General features: G+C 40.1%; 1 protein-coding gene across 4 annotated transcripts in view; it reads right to left on the bottom strand.

Moving 5' to 3' along the window:
• The window catches only part of LOC124111825, a 46666-nt gene that overhangs the window by 6159 nt on the left and 13165 nt on the right, over positions 1–27342 (bottom strand). For 2 of the 4 annotated variants that reach the window (XM_046471651.2, XM_046471654.2), the window contains exons 2-5: positions 16738–16785; positions 16242–16295; positions 15573–15772; positions 10158–10384 (exon numbers count right to left, since the gene is read on the bottom strand). In XM_046471651.2, coding sequence (XP_046327607.1) covers positions 10158–10384; positions 15573–15772; positions 16242–16295; positions 16738–16785 — 529 coding nt within the window. Of the gene's footprint in view, positions 1–10157; positions 10385–15572; positions 15773–16241; positions 16299–16737; positions 16786–27342 lie in introns of all 4 variants that reach the window. The other 2 variants (XM_046471650.2, XM_046471652.2) reach the window with 1 other exon arrangement.

Below are 27342 nucleotides of genomic sequence, written 5' to 3'. Positions count from 1 at the left end.
GAATTATCGATAAAAGAAACAGGGGATACGTAAGTTGAAGAGAAAGTAACAGAACAAATCGAAAAAATACAAAATGCAAATTTCATGGATTATACTGGAACGCTTTCATGTACCGAAAAATAAAAAAACAGTTGTGGCGTGGGAGGGTCATTAGTCTCATGGTTACATCAGAAGGTCGCAGTGCTGATTCATCGCGTACAGTCCCCCTGAGACAGTTTGGGATTTATACAAGATAATTGCAAGGTAGTAAAGAGCATATGAACCCAGTCAGTGAACACAAAGCTGTGTCTGGTGGGCGGCCTGAGAAAATGATCGCTACCTAATTTTATTTCAGGTCTGTATTAAGCACGGGCGCTGTCAGCAGGCTATCATTTGGGTAATGCAAGACCACTTGCCGCTGTCACGCTTCCTTGTTAAATGGCCAGGAAGGGTTTGTTGTTTTCATCGTAGACGTATTGAAAAGGAAATTGGTCACCGGTTCTCGTCATAGCAAGCACCTAGTGGTTAGGTATACCAGTGATGTCATCGCGCCACCAGTTTCATAGCCTGCGAACTTAACGTGAGAAGTTGGAATTTAAAGATGAAAATTACCATGCTGTTTTATATGACTGTGGGTCGACATATACAAAGGTGTAAGTTATATCAAATGGTTTTGTTCAACAATGGCTCGTTTGACATAATCTTTTAGCTTCGGAAACTAGCAGTAGAACAGTGTCAGAGTACGCAAGGACTAGAAAATAGCTTCATATTCTCATGCCAAGAATAAATCAGTACATTATAATCGGTAATGCAAGGTTTGTGAGACGATGGGGGATTACAGTGCTCTAGATGATCCCCCCAAGAGATACAGGATCCAAGTGCAAGATGTGTTATAACCACGCCATGTTCTCAACATGGGGTATTCTTTTCTATTTTCCATTCAACTAATCAATTTGTCAATCCATTTTCCAATATATCTGTCCAGTTATCAAGATGTTGTCAGCTCCATACTCGTGGTTGTGAACGCCACCAAAACGGTCAATGACCTTCATCACTTCGGTCTCTCTCATACATCAAGCTGACACACGGTGATATAACTAGAATAATGTTCGAGGTGGCACTTATCTATGTCTCCATCCACTTCTCTACATTTCATCCACTTATCTATATATCTCCATCCACTTCTCTACATTTCTATCCACTTATTGACATATCAACCACTTGTCTGCATATCCATCCACATATCTACATATCATCCACTTATCTGTATATCACCAACCGTCTATATATCCATCCACTTATTTACATATTATCCGCTTGTCTATATATCATTCATTTTTCTATATATCCTTCCACTTATTAACATATCATCCACTTATCTACATATCATCCACTTATCTACATATCATCCACTTATCCATATATCATCCACTTATCTACATATCATCCACTTATCCATATATCATTCACTTATCTACATATCATCCACTTATCCATATATCATTCACTTATCTACATATCATCCACTTATCCATATATCATCCACTTATCTACATATCATCCACTTATCCATATATCATCCACTTATATACATATCATCCACTTATCCATATATCATTCACTTATATACATATCATTCACTTATCCATATATCATTCACTTATATACATATCATCCACTTATCCATATATCATTCACATATATACATATCATCCACTTTACCATATATCATCCACTTATCTACATATCATCCACTTATCCATATATCATTCACTTATATACATATCATCCACTTATCTATATATCATCTACTTATCTCCCTACTCCCTGTCATCCACTTATCTACATAACATCCACTTGTCTCCGTATCTATCCATTTTTCTGTATATCATCCACCTATCCACACATCCTTATATATATAATAATAATAATAACTACAGATTTATAAAGCGCTGGTATCCAGTTCGAAGAACTGCTCAAAAGCGCTTCATTTGAGTCTACAAAAAAAGAGAGACATTACACAGCTAGGAAAACACAAAGCCTCAATACTCTAAGAAAGATTTGGTGAAAAGATGGGTTTTGAGTCTTGATCGGAACAAAGTAGGACTGTCAATGTTCCTGATATCCAATGGCAGCCTATTCCATAGCTCAGGGGCAACTTTGGCGAAACTCCGACCTCCAAAAGTCTATATATCCATCTATCTATATATCAATCTATCTCTATATATATATCTCATCCCTCAACCATATTGCCATTCAGCTTTCTTTATACAATGTATATACATCATCAACTATTCATTCATTCACCAGTCTTCAATCAACATGTCTGTGTCACGGGAAGCGGAATGAATGGAAGGCAAGAATCAGGTACTTCCAGATCCAATTTCCGCGCAATATTAAATTAATTATCCCTATCTACATCCACGTTGACCCTTATCTGCCCTAAGCTGTGCGATGTGACTGAGAAGGCGATATGTATTCCGGACACGGCTTAACTATACCTAGTTTATCACATTCATCTTCACGATGATTCCTTGCAAATGAGTATTTTTTATTCAGTCATAAAAGCAGTTAATCTATTCCGAGATTCCGTGATAATGGATTCGACGTATTAAGTTCTAACTGTCATAACAAGATCATATTTAACTAAATGGAGATTTTACAAGTATTTATAGTGCCCCGTGGAGATTCTATATCAGAAAAGCCCCATAGTTTCTGATGTATGCATAGTAGGAACTTGGACGCAGTTGATCATACCTTCAAACAGTACACCTGGTCGATCAGTTACAGACCGCTGTGATATTGTGGGGATATTGCTGATTGTGTTTGTTTATTTGTTTGTTGTTTAACGCCGAACTCAGCAAAATTCCATCTATATGACGGCGGTCTGTAAATAATCGAGTCTTTACCTGACAACCCAGTGATTGACACCATGGGCATCGACCTACACAATAGAGATAGGATGGCATGCATCAACCAGGTCAACGAGCCTGACCACCCGATCCCGTTAGTCGTTCCTTACGACAAGCATGGGTTGCTGAAGACCTATTCTCTACCCGGTTGCTTATTGTGACGTAAAACAGAAAACAAATAAACATTTGACGCGCAGGACTATTGTGTCATCGTTGCTACCTGTCTTTACGGTAGAACCTTATTTCTTACACTACTGTTACTCGCATTTTGTTTTAGTGATGTAACGGTAATAGAATGTCCATTCCATCGATTGATTCAGTGCTAGCGAACCCTTAATATTGCAGCTATGTTTAAATGAACTATGACTTTGCATGATAAACACCATACGGTTTCTTCACATGATGTCAAAGTTTTAGCTCACTTGGTTTTATGTTTTTTTCTGAGATACCAAAAGTAAAAACGACAAGATCATTTCCATAATTGTTAGAACAATCGTAAGAAATCTCCATTTGAGTCCATTACACGATTCCGACCATATCATAAGCATGATATTTTCAGTGGTCCATTCATATAATTTACACAGCTATTTGCCTTTTACGCCAAGTTGAATCTGTTTCGGCAGAAAAGGCTGGTTATTCTCTAGCAATGACGATTTATATTTAAAACTGCCCTCCACCGTATTGCAAGACGAATTTATTTCCTAAACGCTTTTCTTAAATTTTAAGCAACAGAATCTCTGCACTTGCACACAGCAGACTCAATTAAAAATTAACATATAGTTTTTTTTTAGTTTTTATTCAACAAAATCAGTAAATGCATTATCGTGTCACTGGAATTTCTGGTCCATTGATCACTTGATGTACTGCTGTGCGGCGTCAGACAATAAAAACTTACCTTTTTATGAAAATTGTAAGAATGGCGGTTACTACCGGTAGGGCAGGACATGCTTATCCTCTTCGCGAACACCTGGTGTTATTACTGATCTTCAGTGGTCCATTCTTATAACTTTCACTGCTAATATGCCCTTTACGCCAAATGGAATCTGTTTCGGCGCATAATCAAGACTGGTTATTTTTTTGCATAGACGTTTAATATATTTAGAATCACTATCAAATAGTAATGATACCAGATGTTCGCGCAAAGGTGAGGGTATTTTAAACACATTTAATTCCACAATACTTTGTGATACGTTTCTCTTTTCACAGATATATGGAATACCTGCCAGTGGAAACAGTCGTGGTGTATAAAGTATAAAAGTAGGTAAGGTTAACTGGTAAAGTCAATTTCGAGATAATGTTCTACTTTGTTGGCCATTCTAAAGTAACCTTGAGTCAGACTGGGAACAAATTGCTTCCACCCACACAGTGAACGATGGGGTCACTTGGACGTGCTTAGACCCAGAGGACATCATACAGATCAGCAGGTGCGAGGTCACGCAGTACCACAGGCAGCAGGTGCGAGGTCACGTGGCCTCCAGGGTTCCATGTCACGAGAAAGTTGAGGTTGAGGAAATCTCAATGGAGAGAGGTAGATGCAGTGGAGCCGTGACACACTGTCCTACTTACGGGTAATTGTGTTTTCAACACCCACTAGTGAATGAAACTGACAAGCACCTAATGGTCTCTTGCAATGACCACTGTCTGCCCACAAAATGGCCTGACACCACTGTACTTATACAATAAAGACTATGGCATTATAATGATAAGAATCGCGTCGATTTGAGAAAAAACGCGAAAAAAGGCTTGGTTTTTATAATATTAAATGTGGCTAAGTTTGCTCAAAATAATACCAAGTTTGAAAATCCCATGCGCCCTAGTCTTGTGGCCTGATCGTCAGTCCGAACTGTTTATAGTGTTGTTCTTAACCCTTGTCAGTATTCTTCAAATGAATATAGCGACAAAACCCTTTCCATATCCAATATAAATCTCGATTGTACAATTCCGACGATATCATGAGCATGTGTTTATGAATCACTATCAAATAGTAATGATACCAGGTGTTCGCGAAAAGGTGAGCGTATCCTGCCCCACCGGTGGCACCCGTCACAAACACATGCAAAGGCAAGTCAAGTGTTCACCTGAAGAAACATGGTCAAATCTTTTGGTCAAATGTATGGTGTATGCTTTCTTTGGTCCTGCAGTTGAGTTTAATGTAATCCCGTGTTGTTTTACTGATGGTTTTACTGTCCTGTATTGTCGGGTTTTGATATGAAATAAAGTTCTAAATATTCCAGTCACAGTAGGTTTCACGCATTGGAATATCTCAAGTATGCCTTTAACAGCTGAGGAGATGTCTCCCTTTAACAGCTGAGGAGAAGTCTCTCTTTAACAGCTGAGGAGGTCTCCTTTTAACAGCTGAGGAGGTCTCCCTTTAACAGAGGAGAAGTCTGCCTTCAACAGCGGAGGAGAAGTCTCCCTTTAGCAGGGGAGAAGGAGGCTGTCTTTTACAACGGAGGAGGAATCCTCCTTTAACAGTGGAGGAGATGCCTCTCTTTAACAGCGGAGGAGAGGTCAGCCTTGAACAGCGTAGGAAATATCTCCCTTTACAGCGGAGGAGCATTCTCCCTTCAACAGCGGAGCAGAAGTCTCCCACAAACAGCGGAGAAGTCTCTCTTTAACAGAGGAGGAAAAATCGCCCTTCAACAGCGGAGAAGAAGTCTCCCACAAACAGCTGCGCAGAAGTCTCCCACAAACGGCGGAGAAGTCTCTCTTTAACAGAGGAGGAGTAATCTCCCTTCAACAGCGGAGAAGAAGTCTGCCTTAAATAGCAGAGCAGATGTGACGCACATGGGTAAAGTGGATATGATTCTGGCAAAGCAAGGATTGTGATAAACGTTTGGGATTCGAACCCATGACCAGAGGATCCTGACAGCTAAGTTTTATTTGTGTGTTGTTTTATGCCACACTATTACAGCTACATGACAACTGTTTGTAAATAATCCAGTCTGGACCAGTGATTGACATCATGAACATCGAATCGCGCAACTGAGATACCAAATCACCAAGCCACCTGCTCCATTTGGTCGTCGCCTTATCCGGAAGCCCCTCGGATTCTGGCAACCATGCCTCATCATAACATAATGGTATGTGCCAAGATAACTAAAAAAAATATACTTATCATTTGTATTTGGATTAGGTGTAACATGAATCAAAATGTTATCAATTCTGTCTCTAACGTTCAAGACTTCTCATGCGGTTGATGTATTGACGTTTTCATTACAGCCAGAAATAAACATCTGGTTCTGAGAGTTTGTGTTAATTCCAGCATCTGACGTCAGCAAGGCATTAAATTATGTATCTTCACCTTTAATGTTAACCATGTCGATGTTATTAAACAGAGAGGTGAACAGCTTGTACGTCATCAAGGATACCGTGTAGGGGCATTATGGGTATTGTATTATTTACACAGATCTATTCTCACTCACATCGTCATAAATTTCGAAACGGACAATCTGGATATACTTTAAAGAGTATTTAACATCGAATATGGAATAAAACTGTACTTTTTACTTTATCTGAGTTTAAATAAACAACGTTTTTCATTGAAAGAAATATATAACATTGATTAAATGAATTGTTCTTGAAACTTTTGTATGCGGAAAAAAGCATCGCATGTTTTAGTCTATTTCGAAATTGATATTTTATATTGAAGTGTGTCTGCGTAAATCGAAAATGAATCGTCATTTTGTGAACACATCACAAATAAAAATGGTTACACCCATTCGATATTCACAAGAAAACTCTGTTTAAAGTTGCGTCCATTGTACAATTCCGACAACACCACGAGATTGTGTTTAAGAATCAGTACAATGATAATTACAGGTGTTCGTAAAAAGGAGAGCGTATACTGCCCCACCTGTTGTACTTGTCACAAATACATTCAAAGGTAAGTCAATTGTTCACCTAAAAACACATAAACATGTGGTACACAAACACAGAATTATTTCATTCCCAAGGTAGGACGAATATGACTGGATTCAATGTAGCTTACGGCATACGTATCGTACGATGTCATCGCTGAAATGGCGCTGCATGAGGGGAATACGTACATGTGGAGATACAAGAAGACTAACATATAGAAACACGTATGTTTCCTTAAAAATGAACGTGGTGTATTATATTGAAAAGGTTAAATGCCAGTAATCATATTTTATGTTAAGTGTGAATCTGGAGTCTCCGATAAGGGCATGCTTATCTATGTTTGAAACGTTTAGATAAGAATACAGCTTTCCATTTTCAAAAGATTTACAACGACAATTTAGACATGTATAATCTATCAGATCATTTATTAAAACACAAACGCATGCCTCAAATATATATATTTATATAAAGAGCTTTTCACACGCACAAATCCGATCAATTATATAACAGATCTGTGTCAAATGACCTCTATCACGACAATTAAAGCACGCTGATAAGTCAATACATGTTTCCCTCTAATCTAATCTTCTCTCACAGGTGCCCCCTGTCAATCAACGATAACAACTTTAGCTTCGCTTGAAATATTTGAGAGCGGCGTGAATTTGAAAAGCAGCTGTGTCGAAGGCTGGACGTTTCTGCCTCTTAAATGAGTGGGTGAGTGAGTATGGTTTAACGCCGCTTTTAGCAATATTCCTGCAATATCATGCCGAAGGACACAAGAAATGGGCGACACACATTGTGCCCATCTTAAATGTACCCCTCTTAAATGAAACACGAAATTGACACTGATACATGCCAGGCAATGCTGTTAGAACAATAGGTTTGTGAACTGACATCACTTTGGTATGCATTCCACGTTAATGTGGAGCTCTCAGTTAGCCAGAGGGGTCACGGGTGGCCAAGTCGTCTAAGGCGCCGCGATTCGCTTTGCAGAGTTGCGTCCTTTGGGTTCGAATCCCAGTCCGACGCGATTATGTTTCTAGGTTTGTCAGCACCATATCCGTGCACGTGGGTTACACCGAAGTGGTAAACGTCTTAGACCTGCATTACTTCGGGCTCTCCTCCCACATTAAGCTGACACACCGCGATATAACTGGAATACTGTTAAAAGCGACGTTAAACCCAACTCACTCACTCACTTACTCAGCCAGAAAATCGTCGAATGTTGACGTCATTCTAAATATGCCCCATCTAGAAGTAAATTTTAGGTACTTACAACTATTCTTCATGTTAAACATGATCCATCCTGTATCATCCTACATGTATACGTCATTCTAAATATGCCCCATCTAGTAGTAAAGTTTAGATACTTAAAACTATTCTTCATGTTAAACATAATCCATCCAGTATCATCCTACATGTATACATCATTCTAAATATGTCCCACCTAGTAGTAAATTTTAGATACTTACAACTATTCTTCATGTTAAACATGATCCATCCTGTATCTTCCTACATGTATACGTCATTCTAAATATGCCCCATCTGGTAGTAAATTTTAAATACTTACAACTATTCTTCATGTTAAACATGATCCATCCTGTATCTTCCTACATGTATACGTCATTCTAAATATGCCCCATCTGGTAGTAAATTTTAGATACTTACAACTATTCTTCATGTTTAACATGATCCATCCTGTATCTTCCTACATGTATACGTCATTCTAAATATGCCCCATCTGGTAGTAAATTTTAAATACTTACAACTATTCTTCATGTTTAACATGATCCATCCTGTATCTTCCTACATGTATACGTCATTCTAAATATGCCCCATCTGGTAGTAAATTTTAGATACTTACAACTATTCTTCATGTTTAACATGATCCATCCTGTATCTTCCTACATGTATACGTCATTCTAAATATGCCCCATCCAGTAGTAAATTTTAGATACTTACAACTATTCTTCATGTTAAACATGATCCATCCTGTATCTTCCTACATGTATACGTCATTCTAAATATGCCCCATCCAGTAGTAAATTTTAGATACTTACAACTATTCTTCATGTTTAACATGATCCATCCTGTATCTTCCTACATGTATACGTCATTCTAAATATGCCCCATCTGGTAGTAAATTTTAGATACTTACAACTATTCTTCATGTTTAACATGATCCATCCTGTATCTTCCTACATGTATACGTCATTCTAAATATGCCCCATCTGGTAGTAAATTTTAAATACTTACAACTATTCTTCATGTTTAACATGATCCATCCTGTATCTTCCTACATGTATACGTCATTCTAAATATGCCCCATCTGGTAGTAAATTTTAGATACTTACAACTATTCTTCATGTTTAACATGATCCATCCTGTATCTTCCTACATGTATACGTCATTCTAAATATGCCCCATCTGGTAGTAAATTTTAGATACTTACAACTATTCTTCATGTTTAACATGATCCATCCTGTATCTTCCTACATGTATACGTCATTCTAAATATGCCCCATCTGGTAGTAAATTTTAGATACTTACAACTATTCTTCATGTTTAACATGATCCATCCTGTATCTTCCTACATGTATACGTCATTCTAAATATGCCCCGTCTGGTAGTAAATTTTAAATACTTACAACTATTCTTCATGTTAAACATGATCCATCCTGTATCTTCCTACATGTATACGTCATTCTAAATATGCCCCATCTGGTAGTAAATTTTAAATACTTACAACTATTCTTCATGTTAAACATAATCCATCCTGTATCTTCCTACATGTATACGTCATTCTAAATATGCCCCATCCAGTAGTAAATTTTAGATACTTACAACTATTCTTCATGTTTAACATGATCCATCCTGTATCTTCCTACATGTATACGTCATTCTAAATATGCCCCATCTGGTAGTAAATTTTAAATACTTACAACTATTCTTCATGTTAAACATGATCCATCCTGTATCTTCCTACATGTATACGTCATTCTAAATATGCCCCATCTGGTAGTAAATTTTAAATACTTACAACTATTCTTCATGTTAAACATGATCCATCCTGTATCTTCCTACATGTATACGTCATTCTAAATATGCCCCATCTGGTAGTAAATTTTAAATACTTACAACTATTCTTCGTGTTAAACATGATCCATCCAGCATCTTCCTTCATGTATACGTCATTCTAAATATGCCCCATCTGGTAGTAAATTTTAAATACTTACAACTATTCTTCATGTTTAACATGATCCATCCTGTATGTTCCTTCATGTATACGTCATTCTACCTATATTCACACACTTATGTTCATGTGTTATGGGCCTGTAGTGAATGAATACTTCTGTCCGTCAGTCATTTTTCAAAACTAGAAACAAATGAAAAGGGCTACGCTACCTTGTCCGATGGATTCCTCGACAACACGCAGGGCATTCTGGGTTGTCCATGATTTCATGTTGTGTGTTACAGGTGACTGTGTAGAACCATTGGTGACCTTCGTTGCCCTCTGGCGGCTGGAAGATTTCTACTTCCGTGTCATTGATATCACGTGCTGACCTGAGCAGCCGCCATTCAGTCCTAGACGGACACACGGGTTCTGATAGGGCATTCTGGAAGGTACGTTTCTGAAACATGGTTGAATTAGCATTAGATGAACAAAGGCTTCACTCTAAGTTGTTTGGAAGGATTATAGGCAGCTTCGGGGTCGCACTGAAGAGGATACCTTGAACATCAATTCAAATATCGAATAATAGTAATCGAGCTAAGTGAACCTGATGATATCACGAGAAGCGATCCTAGCCGAAACAGCCAGTCACACTCAATAACAGTGGATTCCTGTGACAAGCACGGGGTGGTGATTACTTATCTGCCCGACCATTCCCAGTCGTGGCGTTTCTAAAAATTGGTTTACTTATACCAGCATTTCTCTGATCATAAATACTGTGAAGGTGAATCAACATCTGAAAGACATACATGTGTTTGGTACCAGCGCATGTGGACTTAAGTTCACCACGCAAACATTGAACATGCTATAGATTATCCTGCAAAGAACGATGAGACAAATTGAACTTACTAAAGATAACCTTTTGAAGAACCGAAGAACAAATTTGAAATGCTATTATTACTTTTTCTTTCCCCATTACCAAAAAGTAGTTTTTACAAATATATCCGTACACCAAAAAAGGGACCTTACTCCCCATGGGTCGGAATGAGTGAGAGAGTGAACACACGGAACTACTGACACTCCTTCTGATAAAACTAAGATAGTTTGTGGTTTTCCGCCACACAATATGCCAATGGTATGACGGCTGCCTGTAAACAATCGAGTGTGGAAGAGACAAACCAGTGATTGAAATCACGATCATTACGTCTGAGTAAGGTAACACGCAAACCAAGTCGCCTTATACGACCAGCATAGGTTGCTAGGGCTTAGGGGGCACGGGTGACCCAGTCGTGTAGGGCGCCGCAACTTGCTGTGCAGAGTAGCGTCCCTTGGGCACGTCAAAAGCTTACGATCGTGGGTTCTAATCCAGGTTCACCCCGATTATGTTTCTAGGTCTGTCTGCACCATACCCGTGCTAAAAGTCTGAAACCCGCATCACTTCCGGCGTTCCTCTCGCATTAAGATCACACGCCGAGATACAACTGTTCAAAGAGGCGTTAAACCAATCCACTCATACTGCAAGGGGCAGATGACCTATATTTCGACGGAGGTCATAAACAAGGGCCAATCACAATGAGTAAGGCGGGTCCCTGGGGCTCAATATATTGTAACCATTGTAATAAAGTAAACGGCAGTTGGACAATACCCCGATGCCATCAATACATGGCACTGCGCCCGGTAACGGTATCAGAGGGCCAACATTAAAAGTGCCCGGACGGTGCTCCTGCCATGAGAACGTTATGTCATTTGTGTATAGTTATACAGAAATTTCAAAACATAATCGCCCAAATACCACAGTGAGTGAGTGAGTTTTTTACGCCGCTTTTAGCAATATTCCAGCAATTTCACGTAGGGGGACACCTGAAATGGGCTTCACACATTGTACCCATGTCGGGAATCGAACCCGGGTGTTCCACGTAACGAGCTAACGCTTTAACCTCAAGGCTACCCGACCGCCCCCCTTCCCCAACTTCTACAGGATGAACGAAAACCGGATATATCACACACTTGATAATGGATTATTGATATTAGTATCTAATGTTGCAGTTTAATTTAGATTAATCTGAAACTGACATTTTGTTGTCAATGTATTCTCGTACTCATACCAACCGCTTGACATTTATCAATTGGTACTATCTCATCCATATATAGACTTTGTCTTCGTTCAGGAAGAAACAATCACCAAGGATACGTGACACTTAATGAGGTACTTGCAACTTTTAATATTAAAATTACGGCGCAGAACAAAGTCCACTTTACATTAGTCAGTGAAGCACCATCATAATTTGATATTGGATATTAATTGTCTAAGACACTACCGGTAATGAGAACATATATTGGTGGATTTTATAGATTTTTCTAAGTATGAATATAGCATTTAGAATATCGTGAACAACATGTGGCAGTAATAATACTAACAGTTTTCACTATTTGTAGATTGGATATATGTAGAGAACTGTTCCAACCTTTGTGATATATATGCTTGATTAATATTATTGTAAATCGTTACATGAACCTGATCTTTTGAGAATCTCCTTATTGATGGGGTGGGTGGGTGGGGGTGGGGTTGGGTGGGTGGGTGGATGTAGACCATCCATCCATCCATCCATCCATCCGAGAATACTTTTAAATAAGCGCCGGACATTGTAATTTGGCAGGTCTTTAAACCGTCTTTATTTTCGAGGCATGCTCTTTATTTTGCAGAAAGACGTTTGCAACAGGCTTTCTTATAGATCTAGTTCAACTGTGCTTGATGGCACACAAGAAAAACATCAAAACTAAAATATTGGGATTAAGAACTAATTCCCTTCAGCCTCTCCTTTGACGGTAAACATGAAACGGACTGACAGGGCTGTCAAAGTTTTAGTTTAGTTGAAATAAATCTTATTCAATGCGTATGGAACAGGTTGAGGGTTAGGGTTAGGTTAGGTTAGGTTAGAGTTTGGGCTAGGGCTAGGTCTAGGGCAGGGGCAAGGGCAAGGGCAAGGGCAAGGGCAAGGGCAAGGGCTAGGGCTAGGGCAAGGGCAAGGGCAAGGGCAAGGGCTAGGGCTAGGGCAAGGGCAAGGGCAAGGGCAAAGGCTAGGGCTAGGTCTAGGGCAAGGGCAAGGGCAAGGGCAAGGGCTAGGGCTAGGGCAAGGGCAAGGGCAAGGGTTAGGGCAAGGGCGAGGTCTAGGGCAAGGGCAAGGGCTAGGGCAAGGGCAAGGGCTAGGGCTAGGGCAAGGGCTAGGGCAAGGGCAAGGTCTAGGGCAAGGGCAAGGGCTAGGGCAAGGGCAAGGGCAAGGGCAAGGGCAAGGGTTAGGGTTAGGGTTAAGGTTAGGGCTCAGGCTGGCTAGAGCTAGGGCTAGGGTTAGGTTCAGGTTTAGGGTTGTAGCTTGACCGGGCGATATTTTTTGCGTTTCTTGCACCCAGCGTTTAGTTTAGTTGAAATATATTTTATACAATGCTACCTGGATCAGGTACAAAATGACAACTAAAACAACAAAACTCCCTGAAATGTATTTACAACAACAAATTACAGTAGAGTCTTTCAACAAGCACGGGGTGTTTAGTTATTTCTTAAGGTCTGTGGGGCGTTGGGGGAGCCAAGTAGTTAAAGTGTTCGCTCATCACGCAGGTTCGATTCCCCACAAGGGTACAATGTGTGAAGTCCCCGCGTCGTGTCCTTGTTGGAATATCGGTAAATACTCGCTCGCTCTGAAGGTTCCTATCCCGGGCGTTTATTCAAGAAATTCCGCTATACACTACGTCAAGACGCGTAAATACTGTCAGTATGCGAGATATGTTAAACGTCAATTGGGTGATAAATGTCAGGTGGTTACAGTGTTAATGCCGTCAGTTAAACGTTATTAGCGTGATCATTGATACAGATGCTGCTGGAAATACACTTAATTCAGTCGTGGTGTTCGTGAACGTCACAGGCTAAGTCAATAAGAGGTTTTGAAATAAATATTGAAGTGTAATGGGTTAAGCGCCGCTTAAACAGCATTTCGGTTACATCATAGCGTATCACCTTAACGTTGGGGGGGGGGGGGGGGGGGGGGGGAAATCCCATTGTGACGCAGGACACAGACGTTTACAACTTTGGGGAAATTACGAACGCTAGTATTGCACTGACAAACAAGGTTTGTTTCGTTCGCAACAACTACTATTTTCTCGCTGCACAGTACAAAATGTGTTACACGCGAGCACATGAAGCATGATTTAGGCAAGCTTTTAACGCTTTAAGAATATTTTGAACTAACATCAAACATCAAGGGGGCCTTATTCGTTATAATATGTATGTTCGATACACAATAAAAAGTTCGATATTCTATTTACTTTCAACGGTGCTTTTCAACGGGATAACGACATTATTTATTTATACTAGCGTACTTATGAGTATTACCTTTGTGTGACGAATATATTCTGAGGTATTTAATAAAGCAAAAACTGTACGAGTTGATGGTAGTTGCCTGCATGAACGAGGTTGTCGGGATACTGTCTGGGTAGTTAGTATACAGATAATACATTGAGCTGAACACATTAAACAACAGGAACCTTGATTGAAAACCGTTCTTGCTGTGGACATTTTAGGACGATCTGTTAGTGAGACGTAGTACTTTAACTTCCTTTCTTTGGACGCGAATAGCTGCATAATTGCTTATCTGCCGTTAAGAACTCTCTTGTGGAATTAAAGCGACTTTTCCATCATCATAAAAATCTCTTCCAATATCAGAGTCGATTGTACGATGCCGATATATCATAAGCATACCTTTATGAATAACCATCAAATAGTGATGATACCTAGTGTTCGCAAAAAAGTGAGCGCATCTGATTCATATGCATAAAGTTGAGTGAGTATGGTTTTACGCCGCTTTTAGCAATATTCCAGCAATATCACGGCGGGGGACACCAGAAATGGGCTTCACACATTGTACCCATGTCGGGAATCGAACCCGGGTCTTCGGCGTGACGAGCGAACGCTTTAACCACTAGGCTACCCGACCGCCCCCATATGCATAAAGAACACCTTTACCAATGTGCCTGGTGCCAATGTGTATCGCGGATCAGGGTTCACTTGAATCAGTGATTTGGTGGTACATGTGCTGGGTCCAGCAATATATTTATCTTTGTACGGATTTTAAGAAGATTTGGAATTCAGTAGAAAAAAGGGAATGGGCATGTATTTCGGTTTTAGAGTCGAAAGTTGCTAATACTGACGCATGGTTTTGGCAGATTTCCTACTCAGTTAACATACTCGCCCGATACAAGGATGTAGTATTGTTTTATACACCAAGTGCCTTCGTGGGTCTTTAGTTCCAATTTGTAATAACGTGGGTAGTGAGAAGGAACAAGGAGAGTTTATTACAAGTAAATCTGTTAGCTCGAATGCCGTAATATGATGGAACGTAATATAAATATCGACTCCGCTTGTCTCGAACTACTTATAAATCGACATATACTCCCCCGTTCTTAGAGTCGAGGGGGTTTCCCTGTATGTAATAACTACACATAGTAGTGAGTGAGTATAGTGTTACGTAGCTTTACGCAATAGTCCCGCAATACCGGGGTGATCATATGCTTTGACCAATCAGGTAACCCACCGCCCCCCACTGATGGAGACCCGAGCTGTCAGATATATATAAACCATAATATCAGAATGTACCAACCTGCGGTATATATTTATTTTTCTGTGGTATTTGTGGTTTCCTGGATCCAACCTTTAGCCTTCTGTCCATAAGTGCAGGGTGGTTTTTAAGGAAGGCATACAAGCCCTTAAGGCGGTCTTTGAGGTACTGTGCCTGCTCCATACTTAGTCGATCCATATGGGGCTCTGTTGTCATCTGCCGTAACAGCTCGTCCGTGAACGCTGCAGCCACACAAACGCAGGTGCATCAGCAACGTCCACTACGATTCGTATTTGTTACAATCAATGATGTAGTGAATGTTGTTTAACGCCGCAGTCAGCAATATTCCAGCTGTATCACACCGGCATGTAAATACTGGAATCTGAAAGCATGAGGAACGCCCCACACTATCGGGGCAAGATGGCACACGATGAGCCATGTCAGCCAGCTTGTCCACCCGATCCTCTTTAGTCTTTTATGACAAGCGGGATACTGGGAGTCTAAACTTCCCCGGGGTCCACATACCGTTCAATTGTCAAGTCGCTCTCTCTCTCTCTCTCTCTCTCTCTCTCTCTCTCTCTCTCTCTCTCTCTGTGTGTGTGTGTCTCTCTGTCTCTCTCTCTCTCTCTCCTCAACACCCCCCACCCCCACCCACCCCACCCACTTTCTCCCACGTTGTAGGGGACCTCCGTGTTATAACGATATACCTACCTTCTATGAGTAATGGAGCGGCCCCGTTATCAAATTGATATTGTTCTGCAAAGTCTGCTGAAAGAATAAGCGTTCAATGTAAACAATAGATTCAAAAACATGACTTCAGTTGTTAAACTGACGAGTCCATAAAAAAGGATTGCTCCGAAAGATCAGTGAGTAAGTGAATATTGTTTCATATCGCAATCAGCGATGTTCCAGCCATATCACGACAGCCCGTAAACAATGGAGTCTGGGCCAGACAAACCAGTGACTGAAAGCATGACCAACTGTCACAAAACGAAACGCATAGAGGAGGTTTACGTCCCATTCTTGAATAGCCGTTTACGAGCTTTGTTTCATTATACAGTTTTCGACAATGGTCGAATGATTATTATACGTTAAGAAAAGAAGAAAAGTATACAAACAACGAAATGTCGGTTTATTAAGTTTTCGGGTATGAGTACTCGGATATAAATAGCTGACAACTTTAAAGTTGCCACTAGGATCAACTTACATCGGCTCATGTCCTCTTGGTTTATTCCCCAGTTTATACTATTACATTCTGAAAGGAAGAGCAAAACTGTCAGTGATGAAGTAGAAGAAGAAGAAGAAGAAGTAGAAGAAGAAGAAGAAGGAGAAGAAGAAGGGGGAGAAGAAGAAGGAGGAGGAGAAGAAGAAGAAGGAGGAGGAGAAGAAGGAGGAGAAGAAGAAGAAGGAGAAGAAGAAGAAGGAGGAGAAGAAGAAGGAGGAGGAGGAGAAGAAGGAGGAGAAGAAGAAGAAGGAGAAGAAGAAGGAGGAGAAGAAGGAGGGGGAGAAGAAGAAGAAGGAGGAGGAGAAGAAGGAGGGGAGAAGAAGAAGAAGAAGGAGGAGGAGAAGCATTTTATTTGCATGAAGACCATACACAAAGACAAAATCATATAATAAACAGAGGTCGTAAATATAATAATGTCACAGCATTACAAAACATGATTTTTAAAAGCATAACCCAAGTAGTGTAATAATGTTTCATTGCTATTACACATAACCGGTGTAATTTGTGAATCTATATCCTTATTGCAAGCTGGACATTTTTTAAGTGATTTCTCTATGTTTAAATATCTACCGTTTTTGTTTTTCAGCTCTAAATTTAACATTAATGTTACTAAACTTTATATCAGATAAAATTGAACGATGTTCCTCGGGTGCCAACAGTATCCCGAAAGGGATCTACGCATTTAGAAAGTTTTACAACCACATAAAAACAATCTCCTTTTGTGCATTCCACTCAGGATCACTCGGCTTTTCCCGATAACTAGATAAAACATCGGCAACATTCGTGACCAAATCGTGACATTCCGAGGTAAGTGTTGTAGGTTAGGGAAAGATGAAAGTGATGACGAATGACCTTGGAAACAAAAGCGACTAAGCCCTTTGTGATTAGCAATATTGGAACGAGATTCACTCGTTTCACGAGTAACATTTCTCAACACAAACCTCCGTCAAAATCGTACATAAATATTACACGTTTCTAACCGCATAGCCAATTTCTATTAGTGAGTTATATCGCGGCGTGTCAGCTTAATGTGGGAGGAAAGCCCAGAGTGATCCAGGTCTGAGACTTTTACCACTTTGGTGAAACCCACGAGCACGGCTATGGTGCTGACAAACCTAGAAACAATCGGGTGGAACCGGGATTCGAACCCACAATCATAGGTTTCTGGCGTGCCCAGGGGACTCAACTCTGCACAGCGAATCGCGGCGCCTTAGACTGCCCCCCAAATTTCTATCAAGCAATGGATTCGAATCCCGGTTCGCCCCGATTATGTTTCTAGGTTTTTCAGCACAATCCGTGCTCGTGGGTTTCATCGGATGGTAAACGTCTGAGACATGCATCACTTCGGGCTTTCCTCCCACATTAAGCTGACACGCCGCGATATAATTAGAATACTGTTAAAAGCGGCGTTAAACCCAACTCACTCACTCACTCTATCAAGCAAACACATAGTTTTCCGACAAATATTTTTTTCTGCCGTAATTTTTTATTCATAAATATAAAATGTCAACACCATAAAATATTCAGTCTCGATTATCCACCCAGACAGATTCCACTGGGCGTACACGAAAAAATCAATCAGAGATGATGATGATGATTATGATGATGATAAAGTTGGAATCGCACAGTGGACTCCACTTTTGTCAGAGAAAGGGTTTTTATTTGCATTTGCATTACCCAGCATGCATAGTCACGTGAACGGCGTAGGACGATGGAGTAGGACAACTTTATAAGACGAACGAAATGTTTTGAGGGAAAACTGTACTGCGAAGACATGAACTTGATACCTTTTATAAACAAACTTTGTATACAACACATTTCGTGTTATACCAAACGAGGAAAACACACTTTGATGTGAAATCAATATAAAGACTCTTTACAGATAAAGGTACACGTTTAGTTGCACAAATGGGATCATCGATTTGCCTTTTCATATAGCCTTTATGTAGCGTTGATGATTAGGTTATTCCTGTTATTTATGATGTAATTATGTGTTTCAGGGTATCGTTGATTTCCCACTATTTGGCGTCGCAATAAAGATCTCTTCCTGAATCATAAGCCGGATGTATTGTTGATAACGTGTTCACCCTACAGTGTCTTGTCCAAAACAACTTTCCAAACGCAGATGCACGTTTTATTGTCTTATCGTTAATTTTGGCGTTTGACTCTGTAAATAGGAAGATGCTATGGTTTTCAATAAGAAGACGGGCATATACACGGTCGACTGCTGTAGTTCTCAAGGACTCATCTTTACAGAGCGCTGTTAGAACATCTAATTGTTCAATATCAGAGTACTTTCATTCATCACGCGGTGTACGACAAAGATGTGTGCTTAGTCTGTTTTTGTTCACAATGTTTATGCTGGAGCTTCAGTCAGTGTTAGAAAATAGTGGGCTTCGAGGAATTTCTGAAAGTCACGAGTATTTGTAATTGTTGTAAGTGTTATATGGGATGATTTGTGTTTACGTGATGACACTGTGGTTGAGCTATAAAGAAACATTGATGTATTAGATATTTTTGGTAAAATATGGGGTCTTCAATTTAATATGGCTAGGACAGAAATTTTGGTTCTTAGCAGAGGTGGACCTCTACGACGTGATCAAAATGTTTTTTGGATGATTACTTTATCAAGGTCTAAGCATTTTGCAATTATTTAGGTATATTATTTTCTAAAAGACTTTCATTGACCAAATGCATTGAAACACTTGTTGTTAAAACAAATAAAGCACTTTTGATAACATGCCAGTAAATTGATGTTTAAATTGTTTGATACTAAAATAAAACTAATTGTACTTTTAGTACAACTGTATGGAGCCGAAATATGGGGATACTCTGTTCGTCAGTCGGTGGAATCATTCTATTCCAATTTTAGATGTTCGTAAAAATATTGCATCCAATACAGTACTATTGATTGAGTAGTAGATATGGACTATATGTTGAATGTCATCTAAAATGTATAAAATACTGATGCGCGGTTTTGGACTGGTAACCTCAACAATGTTATATGTTTGTGTTGAAAGTAGATGACAGTGCAGGGATCACATGGGCATCACATGGTAAACAACTGCTGAATCTTTATGGACTTGGAGTGAGTGAGTATGGTTTTACGCCGCTCTTTGCAATATTCCAGCAATATCATGGCGGGGACACCAGAAATGGGCTTCACACATTGTACCCATGTCGCGAATCGAACCCGGGTCTTCAGCGTGACGAGCCAACGCTTTAACCACGAGGCTACCCGACATCCCTTATTGACTTGGAGATGTATGGAACGCACAAAGTGTCGGTGATGTAAAGCGCTTTTTAAATATGCTTAAACAACGCTTGCAGGATTGTAATATGCAGATGGTTCATGTAAAAAATTGTGAATCACCAAGAATATGTTATCAATTCAAATTATTATCTGGGACTGAATTGTATGTAACGGGCATTAGAAATAGAAAATTTAAATGTTTTCTTTGTCCATTAGGGGGGTGTGAATTGCCCATTCGTAGTAACCTAGAGAGACGCTAAGGTATTGATTGTGATCATCGACTTGTGAAATGTGTAGTTCTAGCTGAATTGAAGATAAAATACATTTCTTATATGTCCTGCATATTTTGATTTGAAACGTATGTACATTCTGGATATATATCATAATAGTAAGAGTGTTATTTCGCTGGAAAGGCTTTTAAGCTGTAATAATAGTTTTGTATTAATTAATGTAGCCAAATATGTGAAAAAGCCTTGTGTGTACGATTGTCAAAACTGTGAAATCCGCAATGGTCATAAATGCGCTTCCTCCTGTAAATCACTTATCAATTAATCCTTTACATGTAAATTGGCCTATGGCCTCCAATACTGAAATAAATATACTTCTCACGCCCGTGGCGTGTGCCTGATGAATATACGTAGACAATCCCTACACTGCTACACAGCTATTTATCAGTTGTATGTCCAGCGTTCAATCTGATACACAGATTACAGTGGAAGAGGTCTGGTTACGAACCATAGCCTATCTAGTCATTGTAAACTACGGAATAGCATGAAAGACTTGAAGTAAATGATGACAAAGTGAGGAAAAACACCAGCTCTAGCTGTGCATTTCGATCTAACGCCGTGAATCAATTACCTCCCCCCACCAACGCATGTAGTTTGATACGTGTCTCACATCCCCAGTGTGCAGGATTCATGAATTAAACTCCTCATCTGATATCTATCCTCGTCCCACCCCCGACCGCGGACGCCGAGCCTTGCCGCTATGTGCTGTGCGTGCTGCGAATTATAACCCGAGAGACAAAAGTAGTACCTGGCTGTTTCCCGTCAACTGGAATTACAACGCGGGTCCTGGCGGGCAGGACAAGACAACCGGCGTGTGGCGTTATTCACATCCCACATAACTTGAGGAGTGTTCACAATGCCCTTGCTGTAAACCCTCCTCCTCTTTTACCTAACCGGTGATTACACTCAAGAAGTGAAAATTCCCGAGCAACTGTCCACGTTGGAGTTGCGCTTTGGAGATGCAGTTTCAAGCATTAACATGCCATTGAGAGAAGTACATACATTAGTTTTGTCGCGGGTGCAAATGTACCGGTTGTTAAAAAGCTAATACAGATTAATTTTGTGTCGTGTTCAAATCGAATAAGCAAATAATGAGTACTGAGACTCTTGGCACATTTACGGCCTTTGTAGGCGTTCAGACTTTCAATGTCGCCACAATTTGGCGCGAACGTCGAGAGGGTCATACGACGTGTACCCATGCCTTGTCTTGACGACCTTAAGCTTGGAAACGTGAGTCGTCTGTGAGGTAGCTTAGTGGGAGAAACAGCAGTTCAACGTAAGGAAGAAACTTGATTCCGTTAATTCAGAGACATACAACAGATCAACGTAGGAACAAACTTGATCCCTTTACTTCAAAGACACACCCACACCCAGAATGGATGTAAAAGACAAACTACTAACGGACCTTGCCAAAGAAAAAGGTTAAAATTCAGGTTGACTCGTTTGCACAACTCCGATTGTGATGTCAGTCATTTACAGAATATGAAATATGATGAGCTGTTGGCTGAAACTTTAAAAACCTAAAAGTTGATTTTGTCTGCTGGGAAAACCTGCAGACTGTGCAGAGTTGCTTCCCCTAGCAGCGGCAGGATCAGCATGTATAAAGAGGTGTTTCTAAGTGAGACACGTTCTATGACCGTGTACCTCCAATCATGAATTCTGATAACACACCACAAAATGAATTTCAGTTATAAGGAAAACACTCCAGAATCAGATCTCAGAAATAAATATACACAAATCATTTAATGCCCTAGTTTAAATTGATATTGACAAATAGCGACAAGGTCATATTACACCGTTTTAACGTCCAGTGGATGTGGAGCTACGATGATCAAGGGAAAGCTCAAATGAATGTAAATAGAATATTCAATGCTGTGTTGACACAATGAAATAGAAGCAATAGACTTCAAAGAGCAACGCATGTCCGACCTGCTAGAATGACAATGCTGACGCACGTGGCTGGGAAATCGATAACAGGTCTTTCACCCCCACGCCACCACCCCGGCCCTCTGTAGTTATCATCCTTATCATATCCCGGATCCGCCTCTGCTTGCGGTGGCAATTGTGTCGTTTGAATGTCATTGTCGTTTTTAATATGGTAAATTGTCATTCTAATACGTGATGAGGTACAAGAGTGAGTGAGTGAGTGAGTGAGTGAGTGAGTGAGTGAGTGAGTGAGTGAGTGAGTGAGTGAGTGAGTGAGTGAGTGAGTGAGTGAGTAAGTGAGCAATATTACATCTTATTGACATATCTTGTAAATAATCAAATCTCGGTCGAACAAGTGGTTGGATGTGTGAATCTCGATGGGGTACGATGGAATGTAAGTAGCAAAGTCGTAACCAACCGGGTTTCATTTCCATTGGATACGCAAAGGGTTTTGTCGCTTACGACAATGAAATAAAAACGACAAAACCATTTCCATAATCATAAGAAATCTCTGCTAAAAGCTGTGTCAGTGGTACTAATCCGACAATATCATAAGCATATGACATACAATCAAATAGTGATGACACCAGGTGTTCGCACCTGTCACAAACACATGCAAATGCAAGTCTATTGTTCATCTGAATGGGAATTGGATATTTGACCATTGTCAAAAATACCTGAAGCTAAAGTTAAACTTTGTGGCCAAAGTCTCTTATTGCCAAACCGTGCGATATTTCTGACGCCTATTCATAAAGAAACAGAACAGCAAGGAGAGAAACACAATTGGAACCCAAGGGAAACCCAACGTGCCTACATGTCTTATCCCCAAATTTTACTTTGATGTTAACATTGCGGACGTCCAGCATTTCACACAGTGTTTTCCCAGTATTCAGATGACATTTGCCTAAGAGATGGAACTAAATGCCACACGGACCAAGGAATGAAGTTTTCCCTTAAGTTTCAATGCGGATAATAACGTACAAAGTTGAAAAATCAAATCTTTAGATCTTCGGAGATTGCAAAATTTCAAGCAAATCCTTTGCGTTTTTGAGAATCAACATGGTCCACAAATTCATATGTTCTGTGAATGTAGAGAACGTACTTCTTGGTGTTATTGAGGATTCTGGTTAATCTTTGGGACGGGGGTAAAATGGTACATTTGCTGTATCCAGCAATATTTCTCTCTCTCTCTCTCTCTCTCTTTGCACTGCTTCTTATAGAACTTTGGAATCCAATACATGGGCATATTGTAGGGTCAAGCCAAATGTCCAAAGTACTGATGCGTGGCTTGGGCAGATTTCTTCCTTAGTTGGCGTACTGGCCTTATATGTGGCATTATATGATACATCACATCAAACAGTTAATGTTGAGATGCTGACATATTACTTTATATGAGGCCTTGTCAGCTGGAACAACTACAAATTTGGTTGTGTGGGACAGAATAAGTTTAATCCAATTCTGTTTTCTCTTTTCAGTTTGTGCATTCTACTGATGACGAACAGACGAAGGTTATTGTCATTAACAGAGAAGTCTTCTGGGATTAGTTGACCAGCAGGTTGGTAGGAGTATGATGAGTCTTGGCAGCCACAAGTAATGGGATGTACATCATGAGCTCCACGCTCTGCAACACGTTCCTATGATGGTGTTTGTATATGAAGAAAAAACTATCGGCGGTTCCTGAAATTGGAACTATTTTGGGACATCAAAGAAAGTGTTTTCTAATGAGAATGTTTAACGCACTAATTCCCTTGATTGTATCTTTATCTAATTCAGTGTTTCTGGTTTGGCCAAACATTTCAAAGCAATATGTAGAACTATACTCTCTTGTCTACAGTGTGGACCCATCCGTCAGCAAAAAAGTTTGAGTCGTTTGATTTTTTTCAACGAAACGGGATATAGTCTTATTCTTACTTTCTGCAGTCCCAGTAGTTCCTGAAGCAGAGGCAACGAATCAACAAATCTTTCAAATCAATGGTATCATTTAGCCTCTTCCTTTCATGTAACCACGGCTGCAGCGTCTCTAGGATGCCGGAAACATTGACGTTGACGTTGACGATTGAAGTTAGGTGGTTAGAAAGGCTACTAAAATGAAAGGGGGAATGGGTACTGGGAACCTCCTCTACTGGGGACTTATTCTGATGATCCGGTATGCCCACTCGGAGACAAGCGTACTGTACAGGAGACCAGGGCCCACTTGCACAAAGCGATCTTAGCGCTAAGATGATCGTAACTCCCATACTTTAACATAGGCTTACAATAGTCTTAGCGCTAAGATCGCTTTGTGCAAGTGGACCCTGGTCGTTTCGCGAACACATGGGTGTCATCACTACTTGATAGTGATCCATACAGTGGCGGATACAGAGGGAGGGGGATCCGTCTCTGTCATAAGTATAAAACGTCAAGGCCAGAGAAGAACCAGTCTCGAATATCCGCTGAAAAAGATTCCTTTTGGCGCAAATCACACACTTATGATATGGTCAGAATCGTTCAATAGACTGAGTTCTTGTGAATATGGACATGCTTTTTCGTTGCTTTTCTTTCCGTGACAGCATCAATGTTGGCGTCAATGTCGTTCTGATGGGATATCAGGAAGGAACGGTCAGGAAGTAATGGGGAAGTCAGCGTTAATATCGTTAAGGGCAACGTTTTGTTCAAAATGTATTCACGAACATACTGTATAGTAAGACTACCATTCATTTATTTTATGTATGTCGCTGAACACCTGCAAGAGAATTAAACTTGAATTTAAAATAATTTTGTTTTCATTTAAGTAATGCTGTACACACAGTATGTGAGAGTATCATTTTGCTATTAATACTGTGACAAAAAGGAAACATGATATGACATGATAGTTTTCCTCCCAGATTCAATATTTTTCCAACAAGCAAATCAATGTAAGATTGAGTGAGTGAGTGAGTGAGTGAGTGACGTGAGACGCTCTATCACGGAGACACTCTATCACGAAGGCGCTCTATTACGGAGACGCTCTATCACGGAGACGCTCTATCACGGGCACGCTCTATCAAGGAGATGCTCTATCACGGAGACGCTCTTTTAAGGAGAGTCGGTCTAATATGTAGGAAGAAAGTACAAAGTGATGCAGGTCTTAAACCCACGAGCACAGATATGGTGCTGAAAAACGAGAATCAAGTCACATCCCATTTTGAATAAGAACTAACGGCCACAGGATGCTGACACACCTAAGGGAGGCAACCCAACACAGCGCGTTGCAGAGCCTTAGACGAGTGGGCCACCGGTGCCCGAAATGGCAGATTCGTAAACGATATATTACAAGCTACAATACACCAAGGATACTTTTAGAAACATGTTTTTAGTCTTTGATACCCTGGATTTGGCATGAATGTGGACAATACCAGGCTGAGCTTTTCGTGATATCATAGCTATGGAATTTTCAAGCTTCGCGAAGTGACATAGGAGAGGGCCCTTATAATTATATTAGGCACTTCTATAATAAACTCGATTTGCCATCTGCATAATGTCGTCTCCCCAAAATAGAAAATTGAAGGAGTGGGTTTCTGATTAGTAATTCTGTACACGTATACTCTGGGTGGGTGCACTGTCCTCGAAAGTAGGCCAGAGGTCAGAGGTCAGAAGATCATGATGACCTCCCAATGCTAATCCTGCGTTACGTTTCATTTCGCCGGGGGTATGTATCAATAACTATTGTGTATTAATGTGGACTTTTCTTTATACAACTCGTACTTTTGTATATGTCTTGCTTTGATTGTTTTTATTCTTTCATCGTCCTAAATTCAGCATGGAAATGATATGATAATATATATTTTTAAACCAAAATATATCGATTCTTTGAAACTCTTTTGAGCATCACCAGCACGCATGTGACAGAAGTGACAGTGTATATTTTCCCCGGTATGTAATATTGACATGGTGTTTTGTTTTGTTTATTTGTTGTTTAACGCCGCACTCAGAAATATTCCAGCTATATGACGACGGTCGACATGATGTAATCTCCCATTTGAAATTAGCTGCTATATAATTCATCAGTTCTAGAATATCTGAATAATTGTTTCCCCGTTTTTCATTGACATGAATGTTTTGTTCTAAAATACATCTTCTCATTTCAGGCCGTCTTAATTATTGTGTGTGTTTCTCATCTCCGGTCCAAATTATAGTTTCGCTCCAACACATAAATTCATCGCCCACCTCCGGAATAAAAAAATTAACGAATTTTACGATTTTTTCTTCAAAAAGGTATTTTCTGCATTTTATCGGAAGGTTGTTCGAAGAAAGGAAGTGGCTTTGCCTGCAGCTTAAGGATTTTTTTGTCACTTTGTATAATCTCTCTGCCTTTCACGTCTCTTAAGGTCCGATCACCGACAGAGCAACGAATACAAAGAAAACACAATAACGATACCATAAGTTTAAGAGAACGTGACACTTGGCACAAAAATTAAAATGTATAACTAATTATGATCGCCTTAAGTAGTAAAATGTAGGTTTTCCTGGCACAAACATGTGGGTTTACCTACCAATAGCATGCGGCGTACCTAGCACTTACATGTTGGTTTACCTGGCACATATAAGTGGGTTTACCTGGCACAAACATGTGGGTTTACCTACCAATAACATGCTGCTTACCTGGCACTTAACTGTGGGTTTATCTAGCAATAGCATATGGCATACCTGGCACTAAACTGTGGGTTTACATAGCACTAAACTGTGGGTTTAATTGGCCCTAAAATTTGGATTTACCTGGAACTAAAATATGGGTTTACCTGGCACTAAATGTGAGTTTACCTGGCACTAAAATGTGGGTTTACCTGGCACTAAACTGTGGATTTACCTGGCACTAACATGCGGGTTTTCATGGCACTAAAATAAGGGTTAACCTGGCACTAAAATGTGGGTTTACCTGGCCCTAAAATGTGGGTTTACCTGGCACCAAACTGCGGGTTTACCTGGCTCTAAAATGTGGGTTTAATGGGCCCTAAAATGTGGGTTTTCCTGGCACTAAAGTGGGTTTACCTGACACTAACATGCGGATTTACCTTGCACTTAAATGTGGGTTTACCTCGCACTGAAATGTGGGTTTACCTGGCACTGAAATGTGGGTTTACCTGGCACTAAACTATGGGTTCA

Source organism: Haliotis rufescens, unplaced genomic scaffold (genome assembly GCF_023055435.1).
Source record: "Haliotis rufescens isolate VD_foot unplaced genomic scaffold, xgHalRufe1.0.p SCAF_5, whole genome shotgun sequence".
NCBI lineage: Eukaryota > Metazoa > Mollusca > Gastropoda > Lepetellida > Haliotidae > Haliotis > Haliotis rufescens.
This window is presented reverse-complemented; position numbering and strand designations above follow the sequence as displayed.